Consider the following 19731-nt stretch of genomic DNA (forward strand, 5'->3'; position numbering starts at 1 on the left):
GTCCAAAAGTCCTAGAGCAACACATCGGCCGGTTTGCTGTGTTCTGCTACTGATCAACGAACGAATAAAAAAGTCGATCTGTCAAAACTCAATTTGAGCTTTAGGGCGACTGATATTATAATATACACTCAGTGTGTTTAAATGGACGTTGTTTTAAATGGCATATTCCCATGTACCTGCTTTATAATATTTTTTTATCTATCGACTCTTTTACTAGTTTTACTAGATTGCTTGCGCCGTTTAAACGGCACATATTTATTTGTTTTTAATATCATGACGTTGTGAACATATATATTATATTTGTAAATTTCATTATAATATGTAAATAAATAAATTTGCGTTTAAATTAATTTATTCCTGTCGACGATTTCGTGTACATCCGATAGTACACGACTGTCTACGATAAGCGTAATATTGCCATAACATTTTATTTTTTAAAAAAATTAATTTCAAACATAAACATAACCTTATATTTTCATCAACTGTCATAAATTTTCTAACGTACTTTATTATTAGCAAATACCCACATACAAATTGTAAAAATGATGTCCTTTCATAAGCATGTCAAGAATCTATTTGACCAAGAATTATATTCAAACGTGATCACATTGGTAAATACATGTTTCAAAGCGTACTAAGTGTATCTTTTGTCAGGATGTCAATTTATTTTAAGAGTTTTTCATAATTAGATTGTGATATTACTACCATTCTCATTTATAGATTATGCAGCGCAGTAATTCTGTGTGATAAACGAACAAATAACATCTCTTGTAACTTAAATAATCGTGTCAGTTTTGTAATGTCATGTGTGAAGCGGAATATTATCGCTAATTTTGTCTTCATGCGCCGATGGTTACTTTGAAAATGTTAAATAAAGATGCAATTGTATAGTACTCCATATCGTCATTGTGGTTAAGGTGTTTTGGGATCAAAAACCAAACTAAAACCTGACGCAACCTACTGAAAAATAACCAAACACAACCTACTTATTTTTGGGTTGCAGTAGGTAATTTGTGTTAGGTTTTTGGTATTAAGTACTACTCTACTCGGCAGATATTTTGCCTAATTCATGAATAAGGCAACGGGCTTCCATTTTTCATGAAGTAGGCAAAATTTTGCCGATTTCATGTAATACGCAATTTCACACATTCGGCGTAACATATACTTACCTAATTTTTTTTGTTTATTTTAGGCCCCGATGGTGATAACTATAAGCGACAACAATTACAACAACGGCGAATATGTTACGCCGCAGGAGACATTCCAGGTGTATTGCTATTATGGGGACTCTTTATACTACTTACACCAATATAGGAAAGCTGAATCCGTTTACAGAAGGTAGAGTATTAGCACACCATATTATCGCGTAGACCAGTATCACCAGGGCTGATTTAATCAGTCTGGGGGTATGCTTCCAGCAACGATTGTGGCCCCCCAAAGATCTTTTTATGTATTGAACACAATGACATTATTAATGGACAACGCAATCAATTCGCTAGCAAGTAAATTCGCGCATAGTGACATTCGCACATGTATAGGTAGACGTCACGCAATTTCCATTATGCGATATCACGCATCGAGAATTTATAGCAATATCACCTTTATTGTAATGGTGTTAGAACAGTGTTTCTAGTGTCAATGTTCATTTGAGCGAACCCATTTGAACCATACGGCAGACCCGACAAAAAGCATCAGGAATTTACAGCAATATCACCTTTATTGTAATGGCGTTAGAACAGATTATGCCATTCGGCAGACCCAACAAAAAAGTGAGTCATTTTTTTTTCCAGATGTTTCGTCCATATTAATGTCATTCATTGAACATAATATATTTAAGTAGGTACCTAACATTAACAAAGGACAGAAAAAAACATATTTCAAAAATATGGACACGTCATCTATATACTAATTGATTCCTTTCTCTATTCAATTCCACAACTTATGTAACAGACTGTGTTAATTATTGTCGAACAAGAACTTCTTGTTCACGTGTTAAAACTGTGAACTAACAATCCCCTCTAGTGCAGCCAATCCCACTTCCGTTTTCAAATGAAGAACGCCCCCAAATGTATCATTTCATTTTATGCTCCGTGTTGTACGGTTCTATCAATTTACGTAATTTGAAGCTTTTCATAATAAAAATATGTCTAAAACGATCAGTAGTGATGTTAGAATTGTTATTAGTAAACTTTGGCTTATTGTGAAGAATAAAAAGAATTGCATCTAAAAGGAGAGCCGATACATTATTTAAATACGCCTCTAGCATGCGTTGCCGCCATGACAGGTACGTCACTGAAAAGTCTTCTATATGCGACTACAGCGACTTCCTGTTATCGCCGATTTCTTGTTGTCAGACAGTACAGTGTATTTGCTTGTAGATTCCGCAGTTCTGTTTCATTTTAGTACATTTAATTTCCTGCAATATGCAATATACGTCTGCGAAATTAAAAATCCATTTTATTTTAACACAGTCGATAGCCCTGTCTACACTCGGGCATCGCAGTGCACGCTTAGCCTGCAGATTGTCTGCCGCAATCCGGTTTCAAAATAGCCTTTTTTCATGATGAAAGTGCTTGCGCACATAGCTCCAATACCAATGGACTTCTGTTCAACATCACATAAACATTTCCAACTAAATGATTCCACAAAAAATGTGCAATAGTATATTATACTATAATTTTGAGGGATTCAAAATGAAAAATATTCTGTGTAGATACTATAGTTTTTTCAAAATACTTTTTACATCTTTGTATTAAAATTGGCATTATAAGAATATGACAATAGTGGTTCCCATGAAAAATTGAAAACTATTTACGAGGAAGAGTAGACGCGGTACGTAACACGCTTTCAACCTAAAGCATATTGTGCAAAACTGCGCGGTGTTAAAACCAAAATGAAAAAGTTGAAGTGATGAGGAAAATGTGGTGATCAAATCGACACCTCCTACGTAAAAGGCAGTAACTTTGTTTTTGGCTATTTTGACTTGATTGCCTTTTATTAAATAATTTTAGAGATAATACAACAATGATAATTGGAAAAAACAAAAATTCAGTCAATATATCTGTATACCAGAGGTAAACTACAGTAAATCCAAAAAAACAACTTCACAGGAGAGACGAATTTGTGATTTTTGGAACTTTCAATTTGTGGCATTCGTGAATGGAAAAAGATAAAATTTATCTATTTATCAAAACCTTTTTGTTTGTTTACCGCTGTAGTTCGATTATAAGTTTCATCAAAAGAATTGTATGTTTTCTTACTGTTGTTTACCTCTAATAGTTATGGAGTTACAATGACATTTTTAATTTTTAACTTTTATAATAAGAGTAATATGAGTTACAGCTGTTTACCACGTATGCAGGATAAGTGATGAAGTAACAATATAACAATAACTCCATTTCACGATTTTTGGAGTTACAATAGTTTACCTCTGGTATACAGATATTATATCAATCAACTAAAAATTACAATTTCAGCATTAACAATTAACATTGTGGTGTCATTAAAATTTATTAAAATCCTACTACTGAAAAATTCCATTTTGTAGTTACGGACTTATACGTAGGAGGTGTTGAAATGTAGACAGAGCTATAGATCAGATGCGAGAAGGTTTTCTCTACGTTCTGCTGAAAATAGCCAAACAACAATAAAATTATTCTTGAAATAAAATACTATTTACAATTCTACATTTTACATACATTTTTAATATCATGTTGTTGCTAAAGTGCCATTATCTCAGCTCAACATTATTGCGGACCGTCTACATTCTGCATAACTACGGTCAATTGCGTGTTGTTCTATTTATTGACACATCAAGGTGAGACAACACGATTGGCGGGTGATATTTTATTTCAGCCAATTAGGGGTGGTTATTATTTTTCATTCTGCATTTCGGTTTGAATGTTACGGTCACTCGTTGCTGACATTTTTCTAGGTAAAAACCTAATTACCTACTCAAGTAAAGGATCCAGTATAAAAACAAATTTTGAATATTTGAAATGTTTGTGAATAAAAAAACTAGTTAATGTGTAGTCAATTTTAAAAAATTTAGCAAGTAAGAAATACTAAATATACCTACCTAATAAACAAACAAACAATGTTAAAATATAACCAATAATCGGTAAACTGAACTGAAAGTACTGAATTGTTTTTTTTAGAGCGATTCAGCTTCGAAAGTCCATCTTGAAGCCTCGGGGAGGCGGAAAACCACAGGAGCCAGCCTGCAGCAAAGACTGGCAGTCTGACACGGAGATAAAGTATAAAATGCACATCTGCTACGTTCATATGAAACAGACACAATCCTCCATCGATATACTTCAAAGCATTCCCGGTAAGGGTTTTAAATAACTTACCTTTTCTCTACCAAAGAAAGAATTGTTGCTGTGTTAGAACAATTATTTTAATCTGTATAATATATATGTTTCGCCGAATGTGTGAAATTCATTCAAGAGAAAATCAAGCCCGTTGCCCAATTCATGAATTAGGCAAAATATCTGCCGAGTGCGTGAATTCTTTTCAATTCCTTTTCAATGCCAGCCAAATTTTACTAGGTGGATACATACCTCTAGGCCAGGTGGTATTTCTAGAATAAAATAAATTACGTGAAAAATGTGAAATGCGCACAGAATGATTAAAAATTACCAAATTAACACGTTTCTCTATTTTTTCATCAACATTTTCACACTAAAATAATAAGTATTGTTTTGAAAACATACATGAATGGGTTATCAAAACTTTACATCATAGTCATTTTTTATACACTAGTTTTCTAAGGAATGGTGTATTTCAAAATAAGGTTCCCGCACATAATACCGCATTACATTGTTTGCACATGTACCTCGATTCTCATCGTACTTTATTGCTGGAGCATACCACACATCTCATTGTGGCAGTAGCGAAGGGTGGAGGTAGGCTTTTAAGATCCGTCATAAATAGTGCACATTAAACTCTGTTAGTCATACGTATTTGTTTTTATTGAACTAAGACTACAATTTACAGATGGTGTTGGTTAGTTTCTAAAAATCACATAAACCCTGCCTATACCAAACCATAATAGTTTTGGTATACTTTGGGCGATACGACAAAATTTTCCACACTTTTTCATTCATACTTAACCTGTTTTTGTTGGATTAAGAATACATAATATTATTACATATCTGTGTGCGAAAGGAAGAAGGCGTTAAGTCTTAAATCTCTACTTTTCAGGACAGCCAAAAGAAGATTAATTTTTTCCCCATTTTGTATGGGATTTCCAATGTTTCTGTACGGAATTTAGTAATTCAAAGGTGTTGATTTGACTTATTCTTTTTCTCATTTGTGCATATTATGTGTATTATGGTTCATTTGCCTTCTTTAACTGATTTTTCGATTTTTAAGTCTTATCGCCTCTTCCTTTCACCCACAGATATATTGTTGTTTCATTTTTTTTTTTAAATTCATTAAGGCCTGCCTAACCAAACCATTATAGATAAAAATATCATTCTATATATGAAATATCCAAAGTTATGTATGATTTAATTTCACAGTTTTAGATATTTTGCAGATAGAAGAATATTTTTTAACTATTATCTATTATGGCTTGGTTTAACGCAAAGTTTAATTATATTTTAAAAACTAACCAACACTGTCGGCACATTTTAGTCTTGGCTCAATGAAAACAAATACGTGTGTGACTCAGAAAGATTAGTGTCCAATATTTTTGTTGGATCTTAACAGCCTACCTCGAGCCTTCTATCTTCTTCATCTTTGGTTATTTAGAAGTTTTTAAAACTACTTTGGAATATTATATCATCAACGTCTTTGGGGATAATCAATAATTTAGTGGACTGAAGCGGGATAGTCTAGTAATCTTCAAACACATGTAAAGATATAAAATGGTGAACAACCTTTTAAATAAATTGACTACTTATACGGAGGCTCGGCACAACATTATCTTAAAGCTCATAAAACGAAACAGGAGAAAAACCATTTGCGTGTGATGAATTTCATTTCAAATGTAAACAAATATGTCATTTAAAAACTCATAAACGTGATGAATTTAAATGTAAACAGATATGTAGGTAGGTACATTGTTTAAGAACTCATAAACTCACACATTCAGAAGAAAACCATTTGCGTGAAATAATTGTCAAAGCCGTCAGAGGCAATAACTTTTTAAAGTACCTACAAAACTTCATTTGATATCGATTCTGAAGAGCATGGTATGAAGTTGTTGACTAAAACTTCTCTCCTAATATAATACCTACCAGAATTACAAGCATACGTTGCACCATCTGGAGAAACAGAGAAAAAGAAGAAATTCATAATATGCAGATATTATTAGGAAGAATTAAGTGTTTGCAAGGTACCTCCTATATATAAAAAAAATATAGACGTCATTCCAATATTATCTTTTGAAGAAAATATCGTTGCATAAAAATATATTGCATTTTTCAAAAATATGCATACCTACTTGTATTCTAATAACTTATTTATTACGGATCATGTTAAAAAACAGTAGGTAGGTCGTGGTTTAAAATAATTATGGATCAAGTCTATCAAAATGGATCCTGAGATATTTGGACCTAAAGTTAAAACTCCGTATGTAAAATTCAGGAATGTTTTCACTGTACCATATTTTGATAGTACATGGATCAATTAAAATAAATAGTCGAAACATAAAGTATATTATTCAGGTTTTATTAATATTAGAAAATTAATGTTAGCAAATACCTCTTTATACTTCTGAAGGAACTGTCAAAATGGACACATTCAATTTGATGTGTTATCAATACTAGTTTTGCCGTTTATGCAGAAAATTGTAGAGCTACAATTGTGATATTAACACGCAATATAGATATATAGCCACTGAAACAAAAAAATCGAATTTTATGAAAATTAGACTTGATCCATAATTATTGTGAACCACCCAAATGTTCTTTGTAGTAAATTTGTTGGCATTCAATTGTTTCCAGCAAAACAACGCTCGGCCAAAATCTATATGTGTCTGGGTCAGGCTTACGAGCGGGGCTGCCTGGCACGACCAGCCGCCGCCGCCTACCGCGAAGCCCTCAGAGTCTGCCCGCTGGCATTGGAAGCTGCCGAGAGGCTGTTCGCTTTAGCTGTTAGACCGCCAGAGGTACTCGCACTGATGGCTGAAGGTATGATGTTCTTATTGAGTATACTCTTGAGTTTTTTTTGATTATCAATCATTATCGCATGACAACTTGGGGTAGATTACGGCATTCTTCAACAATTTTCTCCCCCTGTCCCTATCCACTGGTCGCTTTCCAGTGAGTTTTTTTTATTTTTGCATCTTATTGAAATACTGTCTTTGTACAGCGGATTCTCTATCTATCGTTTGTGAAGGGACCAAATTAGGGATTGCAATACCGGTATTACAAAACCGGTATCAGCATTTTTCGATACCAAAAAACAGGGTTTAAAAATCAGACAATTTTGATATATTCGGTATTGAAAGTGGAAAAAAACTGTATTAACTAACAAAAGGTTTAACAGGACTGTAATTTTTTTTGTCGGGTTACGCGATGTCTAGTTTACTTCCGTTGCCATTCGACGTGTGAGTGTAAAAAGTGCAATAAACTAATAAAACATTAGGTGGAATTATCAGTGGGGCATATACACATATAAGATCACTTCATAATATAAATTTATTGAAAGATCATTCGATGAAGAAAGTGCCAATCATTCAATACCGGCGCATTATAGAACTTGATTTTGTGACTTTAACTAGTAAAAAAACAGCTGTTTATAGTAGTTGTTGGATAATCGAGCAGCAGATTACTAGAATTATTCAATTTTTTTTTTTGCGATTTTACCGAGGCTTTGACTGCGACTCGCTGTCATATCGCCTCTTCTCTGCTAGAAGGGGATCCGTCGATCAGGTCCTCACTCCTATTCTGTTAAATAACTTTACAATTTTGCCTAACTCTTCCGTCTTACCCACCGCCAGGACACCCTTCAATTCGTCAACATTCTCATATCCGCAATTCGCAGCTGTACTCTGTGAATTTCATATTTAGGGCATTGCAGTGCTATATGTACAATGTCCTCTAAAACATGACATTCATCGTAGACTTACTCCATTTCCCCTTTTCTAATGATGCCCTATGGTGAAAATCTATCCACATACTATGGCACATTTTCTTTATAGCCTCATTCCAGTCCAGGTTTTCTGGTATCCACTTATATGGTACCCCTGAATAGCCGGCTTCCTTTGCCAGATCATCTGCCCTTTCATTGCCCTCAATGCCCATGTGCGATGGGATCCATTGAAGGCATAGATCTCCTCCTTTATTTTTCTTGGCTTCGATCTGGTCAAGGATGTGGTATGCTATGGTTTTACTGTTATGTGAGCGATTTGCTGCGGCAAGATGTTGTAAAGCGCTTTTGGAGTTTGTTAAAATGACAGCGGATTGCGCCGAGAAATCATCGCTTAAAGTGTATTTAATTGCTTCGTTTATCGCGATGAGTTCCGCCGTCATTATTGGTATTGCTGGGTTTAGCTTCCAGCTCTTGTTTATACCTACTTCTGGTATCACAAGAGCTGCTCCTGCTCTATTCTGATCTTTGGATCCATCTGTATAAAGGTGGCTCCATCCTGCGTAACTCTCTGTCAGCATTTTTTCGATGCGCTCTCTTGCTTTATCGGATACTATGCTCCGTTTTGGTTTGTCAATTCCTTTGACCTCTAGTTTGATAACAGAGCTGAGGTCGTTCAATTTATAATGTGCAGTTTTCATACTTTATTACAAAGTATTTTAATAAAATATACAAACTCAGAATTTAAAAAATGGCAACACTTTTGGTCACGTGGCCATGTTAATCATTATTCTGCTATATATCATCTATGCATAGCGTTTGTAATTAGTTAAATTTACATAAAGTCGATATTCTATGCACTATCTAGGGTACTTTGTGTTTTCTCTTCGGATAGGGTTAATATATTTGCACATTAATTCTATTCTGTGCCAAAGCGAATATGTTCGCGGATATGGCCGGGTGTACAGTGCCGGCCATACAAAAAATGCGAAGTTATTCGCCTGTCTTTGAAGACAGAATGCCAGTCTCAGGCGTTAGTTAGACTTGTGTTTTTTCGGAAGAATACTGGTCCAAATGAGACATTTTGCATATGATTGGTTAGTGTATAAAGATACAAAATACACACAAAATCTCCCGGCACAGATCAGGTATCATTAATCATTAATCGCTGGTAGTATACGTTACTTCGGAAATGGTCGGTTTTCACAATTGAGTGACAACCGTCAAATGGTCAATTAAACAACTGAACAGGATTTAAATATGATACACACACAACATTTTCCTTTACCTAGGTCTAACGGGCTGGGAAGGGGGCCCTATAATGGCAGCCTGGGTTAACGCCTGTGCCCAAGCTCACTCCAGGAAGTGGGCCCCAGCCGTGAGGGCGCTGGAAGCCCTAGACGCTCCTGGCGCTCCTCTGCGGGGGTGTCCTACGGTACTGGTGACGCTGGCTGAGATACTTTACTGGGCAGGAGACTACGCGCTTGCTATCACTGTTTTTCAGAGGGTAAGGAAGTTTTATTTTGCTTTTTAATTTGGATTATTTTGTATTCATGACTGAATATGGATACATATAATTTAGAGAATGTAGCATTCTTTATTGAAAATATGTAATTAACAACCATGGAAACTAGTGGCGAAGGTTCATTCATTTATTCATTCAGGCGAAGGTGTTCAGGTTGGACATAAATCATCATCATCAGAATGAATCTATCCACTGCTGGATAAAGGCCTCTCCAAGCTAATTCCACTTCTCTCGGTCCCGTACGTTGCGTTGCTACATACTCCCACAGAACTTTATCATTTCGGACGTTTTTTACCTCTTGGATACCACTGGTTGACTAAATTTGTCCAACGATTGTCCTTCCGACATAAATAGTGCACACTAAACGTTGTCAGTCATACTTATTTGTTTTCATTCATCTGCAATTTGTAGTCTTAGTTCAATGAAAACAAATACGTATGACTGACAAAGTTTAGTGTGCACTATTTATGGAGGATCTGAACAGCCTACCTCCTTTCGCCACTGTTTCCATGGTTGTTAATTACATAATTTCAATAAAGAATGCCATATTCTCTAAATTATATGTATCCATATCCATATCGCTAAATTATATGTACAGTCAACTTTTTTATACCTACCGCCCATTTTTGTATCTCTGTTAGTAGTAAAACTTTCTAACCGCCCATCGGTTCCACAGTAATGGTGATTTATAAAGCAGGGAAGTAACTTTACTTAAATCTAACTGCGTACTGACCAGTGCGACCGTAAACAAACGAGCCTCATCCCAGAATAGGCTCTTTTGTTTGCAGTCGCACTATAGCCTCATTTAGTTTCACTTATGTAACGTGAACTAAACTTATGCTAGGGCGATACAAATAGTATATTTTCTGAAATTTACATGATGAAAATTTTTTTTAAATCCCTACCCCCCCACCATGAAAGTTGGAACGCCCACTAGTGGGCGGTAGGGTCAGGTTGACTACCCCTGGTGTAGACTAAAATTTTATTTTGTTTTTAAGCCATAATAATTATCCTTCATGTCTAACCACTATAATAATGGAAGGATAGGGGAATTTCAATTGGCGAATGAATTGAAAATGATGCTTGCGCGAACATTAGTGTTCTCCAAATTTTTGTACAGTGTCGAGTCATGGACCTTGAAGGGAAAAGAAGCAATTGAAATCTGTCCAAATGTGGTGTTGGCGCCGAATATTTTGTATTTCTTGGACAGAGCACAGGACGAACCTGTCAATCATCCAGAGAATACATATAAAGGAGTGGCTTTCGACAATGTGTCTGAGATGGATTTTGCTGTTTTTTGGAGATATTGTTCGGCGCGGACCGGATAACCTGGAGAGACTGGTGGTTCTGGATAGCCTCCAGGGAAGGAAACGTAACCAAGTGAAGGAACTGATTGGGGCCAGCGTTTACTCTGCCCTGAAAGAAGCGGAGAATCAAGAGAGGTGAAAAGTCTTGGTCACTCAAAAGATGACAGAATTCCACGGTGGTCATGGTCCTCAGCCATGATGGAACTACCAAGAAGAGTGAATTATCCTTAAAAAAAATGCATGTATATTATTTACGAACAGAGGTGATTTAGGCGCATTTTATTTTGTGATACATGACGCCAGTCTGAATTATTGAAGTATGCGACTTTATTGAAGGGTTTATTAATGTGATTTACGAATGTCATGTCATGTTAATGATAAATGGGTGATTATGACAATTATAATCTTCCATTTTAAATAATGAGGTCCATCAATACTGCCATCAAGTTTGTTTTAATCGTAACATTTCGTAACGTTCCCTTTTGATTGTCCACAGTTCACGCAGTTAACAGAATGTATTTGTTATCACAATATGCAATCAATTCTAATTGTTATTAATTACACTTTAATTTTAGGCCTTTTCAAAAGAACCTCTCCTGTCACGCGGCCTGGGGGCGTATGCAGCGTGCCTGACACACGAAGGACACTTTCGAGAGCGTGGAGCTCCGCCGCTCATGCCATGGTCCCAGATACCTCCCTCCGAGTACACCACTGAGGAGTGGATAGCCCTAGCGCAGGTCCACGCCGAGAGATTGAAACTGCCACGGGCCGCATACTTCCTGCAGAAGGCTTGCCTACTGGAACCGAGAAACGTTGAGGCGTTATTATTAAAAGGTTAATATTTTTTTTTCGACCTACATTGCTTAAGACTTCCACAGTTATATACAGTTACAAGTTTGCAAAATATAAAATGATGTAGATAATTTTATTCATATGAAAATTCATAGTCAAAAAGATGTCAATTCGAATGAATCTCACCACAAAAAAATTGTTTAATTATCTCATCCAATTCGTTTGCAGGTAAAATCCTCCTAGGCATGAAGAAGTTTCCGGAAGCACTAGCCCACTTCCGAGAGGCGGTGCAGGGCGCCAGCTGGCGGCATGAGGCGTACGCGGGCCTTGTCGACTCTCACCTGGCCTTGCGTAGGGTGCGGGAGGCTGTGGCTGTCGCCGTTACCGCGTGCAAGCAGCTGCCTCTATGTCCGCGGTCCCTTACAGTAAGTTGATGCGATAATCTACGGACATGGAGTCCCAGAATCATACACTTATATGTAAATAAGTTTAACTGACTGATTTTCGGTTTGATTTGATTGCAAACAAAAATCTAGATAATATGGTATTGAATATCATAATTATTTTATGTTTCTTTCAGCTGTACGCAAATGTGTTGCTACGAGAAGGGGCCACGGGTGCCACCGCCCGGGCAAAGACACTCCTGGAGCGGGCGCTGGCCCTAGATGAGAATCATTTGATGGCCACTCTGTCACTCGCGAGGGTGCTGGATACGGAAGAGGACTCACAGATGTCTATTGACTTGCTAGAAAAACGGGTTTGATTTTTCCAATGTTTTAAAATGTCGCGCTTTAGATAGAACAAGTGAGGAACTGAGGAATAACGACCCGAATGTCATACAAAGGTCGAAAATAAAGAATTTATGCAAAAAATAGAGATCTAAGCCTATAGACTTTGTACGAAAGATGTCTTTGTCATTATGATACTAAAAAGATAGGGTAGTTTGAAAACACCGTTATCAAATGGATATCTAATGCAAAATGACTAATCACTAATTTAATCATTAGTGTTTTAGTAGTCTTTTTTCAGCTTCACGTTCGTAATGTAATATTTAGGCTCCGTCTTCTAAAGAAGGGTGGTGGCGCTTTTAGCAGTGGACTGTAATTTGAAGGTGATGCTGGTGGTGGATTACGGATCTAGGGGGGGGGTTACACAGGGATGTTATGTTGAGAGGGCTGGCGCGCGCTGGGGCCTGTTCGGAGTTCACGCACTCACGCACTGGTAAACGGACGGTTCACTTTTTATGGATGATATTATATGAGATGGTGATTAGTTCAGGATGGATGATATAGATGCGACGTTCACTCAAACCGTAACAGACTTAGTGCAACGGAGGTCGAATAGATATGTTTTGTATCGTTCCTCGTTCGTATCTTATCAGATATAGCTCGATAGTTTTAACAAGCCTACGTGCTCGGCTGTCTTGGAGTAACTTTTGAATCACTGTATAACGTGGTGCGGCAACACGCACCCACTCTTTCTCTTGAGCTGACTGAATGTTTTTCACAATCACAGTCGTTTTATGACCCGTAATTGCTCGTCGTCAGGTCTTGTGACAATGATAAATAAGGATGTGAGGTAGGTGAGGGAATAAGGAATGACGGCCACCATATTTGGCACAACCAAAAGGTTTTTTCAACGTTTGATAAATCCACATGGACAATTGATTTGTCTAGCTGAAATACCTGTATGTAATATTTAGTTTTGAATATTTGTATCGTAGAAGTCATTTTTTAAAACATCTGGTTGTGTGTATTTCTTCAAAAAGATGTTATGTACTGTCGGAAACTCTTGCACGCGTGAACATCTCAAAGTGAGATTGTGAAATAATCAACATAAGTGCTGGACATAATAATTTGAGCGATGTATTTCAATTTTACAGTTAGCAGTATATCCCAACGCAGAGATCCACCAAGCTTTAGGAGAGCTGTGGGCGAGGCGAGGCGGTGCCATCGGGGCAGAACGAGCACTGCAGCATTACGGAGCCGCATTAGCCTTGGAACCGGGGTGTAGAAGAGCTTTGGATGCCCTCGCAAGATTAGATAGAGCACCTCCTGCGCCACAGCCCGCGCCTACAGATCAGCAACCCGGTGAGACTTCTCATATTATGTTTGTTATTGAATATAATATCTCAATAAATATTTTAAATTATATATACAGTAACAATATTTATCTATAGGCGGCTCTCGTGGTGCAGTTGGTAAGGCGCTCGCCTTCCACCCGAGAGTTCCTGGGTTCGATTCCCGGTCATGACAAAAACATTTATGTGTTTTTCTCAAAGCCTGGGTGTTTGTGACTGTTCAAAATTACTAACAACCACCTTGTACGAAAAAGCAAGGACATGGTTATTAATAATTCTAAAAAAAAAAAAAAAATATTTATCTATAAGTGACAAAGGGTGGAGGTAGGCTGTTAAGATTCGACATAAATAGTGCACACTAAACTTTGTCAGCCATACTTATTTGTTTTCATTTAAATAAGAATATAATTTGCAGATGGTGCTGGTTAGATTTTAAAATTATATTAAACACTACCTAAACCAAACCATCATAGTGAATTTAGGCTGTTGATGTCTGACAAAAATAGTGTACATTTTGTCTGTCATACTTATTTGTGATCATTGAATTAAGAGTAAAAATTGCAGATGGTGTTGGTTAATTTTTTTAAAATTAATGTTACCCCTGCCTAAAACAAACCATTATACGTAATAATTGGTAATAATAGGTATATTTTTCAGGAGTGGAAGACGCCGACACCACATACGAGCTGGTAACCGATGGAAATGTACCTAGCGACACGAGCAACGGCCCCGAGGAAAGCGAAACGGAGGCCGTTTGGAGTGACATGGACCTGGAAGTGCCGTGAAATGAATAAAACCAAATGACTATTGATTATTGATTAATACGAAATCGCTGCCATTTTAGGATAAAAACACAAGTCAACTGTATATATATATTATATTTATTGAATTGGCATTTACGTCGTAGAACTCGACTGTATTCTAAGAAGTAATTCAGTCGGACTGGGTTATTCATTCGTATATGAGCAGATATTTCTACATATGGTATCGTCACCGTTCAGGCAAAAGTCACCAACCCTAAAAACATAGTTTTGAGATATCGCAATTTGAAAGTTTGCAAAAATGCAGGAAAAATCAGATTTAAATTTTTTTAAGGTTTTATCTACATTACATTATTTTCTCATGTGTTCTTAATAATTTCTTTAAGGTACTTTTACTTTTTGATGCTAATTAAAACATCTAGAAGGTTTTGAAGGAGGTAAGGTAGCTCAATTATGGTTTGGTGACTTTTGCTTGTTAATAATCTGACCAAAGCGATCTTATTATAACAAGCTAAGATAAACTATTCCTGTTTGGTTATTTTTGCGTATTTCAGACAAGTGTTAGAAGTTTTCAAATGACAAATCAGTAAAACTCACCATCCATAGTATAGTGACTTTTGCTTGTATATTTATAACGAAGGATTTATTTTTTTAGAGACAATAATGTCTATTCACCTATAATGACTTTTGCTTGTTAAGATTTTATCGAAAGTCACTTAGTGGAAAACAAATAATTCGGATTTAAGCAACATTTTACTAACTAATATACCGTGGTGACTTTTGCATCTTAAAGAACATAATTTTACGCTTCGTGTGACATACTCAACTCAAAACTGCCATTTTCAGGGTTGGTGACTTTTGCCTGAACGGTGACGGTATAATGTAACAAAAAATGCAAACGTACTCTTAAGTGTAGTATCACACAATATATAAGATCTTCAATAGTGTTTTTACTTTTGAGAGTTTGTCCTTCTAGTGTATCACCAATTTTTTTTATTATTGAAGAAAATTAATGACTTCAGTGAGTTATCTCGCTCTATGAGACAGGCCGCACATACAAATTTCGCGAGATATCTCATCTTAACCCTTTCCCGGCGACCGTATTCCAGTAGGATACAGCTAGTACGTAACACATGGGCGACCGTATAGCAGTCAGATACGCAAACCTTGACCTGTGGATAACGCAAGAAATATTTTTCATGCGGCATTGAGAATTTTATTAAAAAATAGCCCGATCCATACGCCTACTTCCACCTATATAACTTTGTCAAAAATATGTTGTTTTAATTTCATAAACATCGATCTTTCGAACCCTTTCGATCTATTGAGATTCGCCGGTACGATTGCATCAGTTCAAATCTACGCGGTATTTTACAGCGCCTGCGCACTAGGTATACAAAATATTTTCATTCGAGTTGAGTGTGTGCCGAGTGATTTATCGTGTCAAGTTGAATATTCACCGCGATCTTTACAACACCATGTTTGCGGGAATAAAATACAACCAAACCTGTGTCGTCGAAATATTTATAAATATGTACTTGAACTTGTGTTCTGGATTATGTCATTTATTTTTATTACTCCAGATGTGTCACCCCAATTGTTTGAAAGTCATAAATCGAGCTCATTATTGAAAGTCGTAAATATGTCGTAAAGATACGTCCACACGGAATGAAAAATATAATATATTATTATATTTTAGTTAGGACGATTGCGAGTTTTACCAATAAATTACGAATTACTATGAAGGAATATATAAAACGTATAAAAAAAAACACACGGGTATACAACATAATATAAAATATAAATCATGGAATATTGACTTTTCAACTATATTACATATTATCTTTGTATGCAATTTAATGTTTATAAAATTTTAAAACCTCACGCAAAAAATGTTTTTTTCGCACTTTTACAAGCACGCAGCAGATTTTACAAAATAAATATTGTTTTTTTTATAAAACATAAAACGACAATCACGAACATAACACAATGCTCAATAAAACTGAAAAGTTTAATCTAGTAAAAATCCAAATTACACTCAAAAAAGAACAAAAGAAATTATTACAATATTTCAACCACTGTGGACTCAACTTTACGCGACCCATAAAACTTGTAATAATATGCGACACAATAAAAGCTATTATTTTCAATATTTTTAACGGCATTTTTAAGTGTTTCTAACATGACTAAAATAAAATTAGTGTCAATGATTTATTTCTTTTCATAGGCGCATAATCAAAATGACGCGTTTTTACGTCACAAACATGGCTGCGTATTTTTTCGGTTCAACGGACTATGGACGATTTTATTCAAGTAAACACAGCTAAATTCAACAATCGATTCTATTTTTTAGTGTGTCACTTCGAACCTTATGTATCTAGGCATGATAACAGTAATACCAGCTATTTTTAATTGCCGTATTTATCATAATACAGCGAAGCGTAGCATTTAGAAAAATGGTACCGCAGACAGGTCCCCTTTCACATTGAAACTTACGTTTTAAATGATTTTAGCCACTGTCGATTGATTTGCATAATCTAAAAATTAAACACACAGTGGCATCTGTTTGAATAATTACGAAATACTAAGCCACAAATTATCGGTATTACAGCGATTGTATTAAGAGTGCGCTCTACATTCAATCTGCGGCCTGTCAGATACTACCATATCTTGATTCATCACAAATGATCTTTAACAATACGGTGTGGAATGTCTCCCTTAGAATCTTCATTGATACGAATTCATCGTCAAATGAATGAGTTACACCAACGGATATTTCATTTTATTCATAATAATACAGTAACCGTAAAAAAAAACAAAGTAATGGTAAATGATTTCGGTTTCAGTTCAATTCTTTATGGCAAGCAGTTTTCCGTGAACCCATTTGCTTTTAATATGTGAAGTGTGAGTATAGTATTGTAAAATAAACATACGGGCGTTCCTCATTACAGCGAAAATTCTTGTTAATTCGAATTTGTTGTTATTCAAAATTTGTAATTCGAAATTATTTTTGATCCAGCGATAATCATCTACTTATTTCGTTAAATCAAACAAAAATTGAATATAATCAGCAATTTTTATCAAAATATCGAATTATTTGTTCGAAAAATTCGAATTTATTGTTATTCAAAATTTGTAATTCGAAATTATTTTTGATCCAGCGATAATCATCTACTTATTTCGTTAAATCAAACAAAAATTGAATATAATCAGCAATTTTTATCAAAATATCGAATTATTTGTTCGAAAAATTCGAATTTATTGTTATTCAAAATTTGTAATTCGAAATTATTTTTGATCCAGCGATAATCATCTACTTATTTCGTTAAATCAAACAAAAATTGAATATAATCAGCAATTTTTATCAAAATATCACAAATATGACATACAGTAAAACTTCGTAAGTAAGAACAATGATAATTCGAAATTCGCCGTAATTCGAAATTTTCCCGAGAAAAAAGTCCCTTGAACATTATTTTCATATAAAACCATACCTTTAATTCGAATTTCGTAATTCGAAATGATTTTAGAGTCCCTGGCATATAAAAATATTCAATAAATCGTAATAAAGTACACTATTTCATGAGCTAGTCATTGAAAATTGTGAGAGACTTTTCTTAAAACATCAAAAATTACTTATTTTATGATGGTAATAAAAATAATCCTGACATTTTATGACCCAATAGGCACATCTATGATCAGAAACGAAATTAATGAAAATCAAAAAAAAAAAATTAATATTTTTCCCCCATACATTTCGTAATTCGTAGTTCGAATTTTTTTTCGATTTTCGGTACCATGGAATTCGTATTAACGAGGTTTTACTGTAAATATCTGTTGTTTTTTTTTTTACTGTAATTTGAATTTTTCGTGATTTTCTTATGTAAAATTCGTAATTCGTAATTGTTTTTGATCTAGCGAAAGTCATCTATTTACTTTGTTAAATCAAACAAAAATCTAATAAAATCAGCAATTTCATCAATTGAGTCGTATAGTATCAAAAGTAGATCTGTGCGTTATTCATCACTTCGAGAAAATGACAAAAAACGTTTTATTGGGTTTTCAGTGTTATAATTGCATGAAATATGTTTCTACATTTAGAAATTAGAAATTCAATTCAAATTCAACAGTTCTACTTTTGTTTCCAAAGTATTGAACAGTTCTAATTCTGATACCAAGCCCTATTTTCCATCACAATTTTATACCACACAGATATAATTTTGATTTGAATATTATATTGCTAGTCGTACATTATGGTCAGAAGAATAATTTGGCATACTTAGTTAAATTTCGATATATTTGCGACAGTTCTACTTTTGATACTATGCGACTCAATTTACTGTCATATTTGGTCAATTTATGATAAAAACACAATTGGTAAATGCAAGACGGCAGTGGCATGCATCCATAGACGCCGTGAATTCGGTGCATTCATAAATTATTTCAACATATCCATATATTTAGTATAAGGCTATTGGTTTCGAAGCCAGATATCACCATTTTTATATATTTAGTACTTTTCCATCATGTATAAGTTTATACACTATCAAATCCAGCTGTAGTGCTATAATTGTGTTAAAACAGAGGTTAATTTTTTAACTTGTACACTACGCTGAGCATAAAACATGCCCAAATGAGTCCATGATTTAACTATGCCCGAAATTAATTAAAATAAAATTTTGCCATAGTTAATTAATAGACTATAAGGTGTTATATATAATTATCTGTTTTAGATAATTTATTTCACTGTTCTATAAAACCACTTATGCTGCGATTACATTATGATCACGTCACATGCTGGTACGGCAAAGAAATTTAGTCTATGGTTTCATCATTCCGCAAAATATTTTGAATGATCACCATCTCTATAAATTCAATGATGGAGAGTGCCAACTCTAATGTATTAATATTTTGAATTATTATTCATGATTCATGCTAATTTCAATTAATTTTAACAGTTTATACATGACGTGTGTACGTTAAAATTACTTGCAATATTGTATCCATAGATAATATTTTGAACAGAACCCAACCAGCAGACCATAGATAATAATTTAAAGAATTCAAAGAGCGCGTGTTTTGACATGAGTTGAAAATGTGTAGGCATGCAGAACATAATAAAAAATGTTCATTGAGTCATGCAGTTGCTGATGTAGCGCGGTACGCGTGAGGTGACCTCATTGTTGCTCTGGCAATTTCGGCAGATTTTGCTAACTGACAATGTTC

The 19731-nt window shown here is 35.1% G+C and overlaps 1 protein-coding gene across 1 annotated transcript; it reads left to right on the plus strand.

The window, feature by feature from the left end:
• Positions 1–471: 471 nt before the first annotated feature.
• Positions 472–14731, plus strand: APC7 (anaphase-promoting complex subunit 7). The gene is made up of 10 exons (XM_085950225.1): positions 472–611; positions 1193–1338; positions 4158–4330; positions 6954–7139; positions 9333–9547; positions 11448–11706; positions 11893–12089; positions 12245–12421; positions 13547–13754; positions 14402–14731. The coding sequence occupies exons 1-10, from the start codon at positions 543–545 to the stop codon at positions 14527–14529; spliced, it is 1758 nt and encodes a 585-aa protein (XP_085806351.1). The 5' UTR covers positions 472–542; the 3' UTR covers positions 14530–14731.
• The last annotated feature ends 5000 nt before the right edge of the window (positions 14732–19731 follow it).

This window comes from Rhyacophila brunnea, unplaced genomic scaffold (assembly GCF_057557595.1).
Source record: "Rhyacophila brunnea isolate RB1 unplaced genomic scaffold, BYU_Rbru_1.0 scaffold_23, whole genome shotgun sequence".
Lineage (NCBI taxonomy): Eukaryota > Metazoa > Arthropoda > Insecta > Trichoptera > Rhyacophilidae > Rhyacophila > Rhyacophila brunnea.

What these genes read in the sequence shown, in the direction of transcription:
- APC7 (XM_085950225.1), top strand. Translation starts at nt 543, where the DNA reads ATGATGTCCTTTCATAAGCATGTCAAGAATCTATTTGACCAAGAATTA. An exon ending in GCTGAATCCGTTTACAGAAG is followed by an intron (nt 1,339 to 4,157) that starts GTAGAGTATTAG and finishes TGTTTTTTTTAG; the next exon opens with AGCGATTCAGCTTCGAAAGT. An exon ending in TATACTTCAAAGCATTCCCG is followed by an intron (nt 4,331 to 6,953) that starts GTAAGGGTTTTA and finishes AATTGTTTCCAG; the next exon opens with CAAAACAACGCTCGGCCAAA.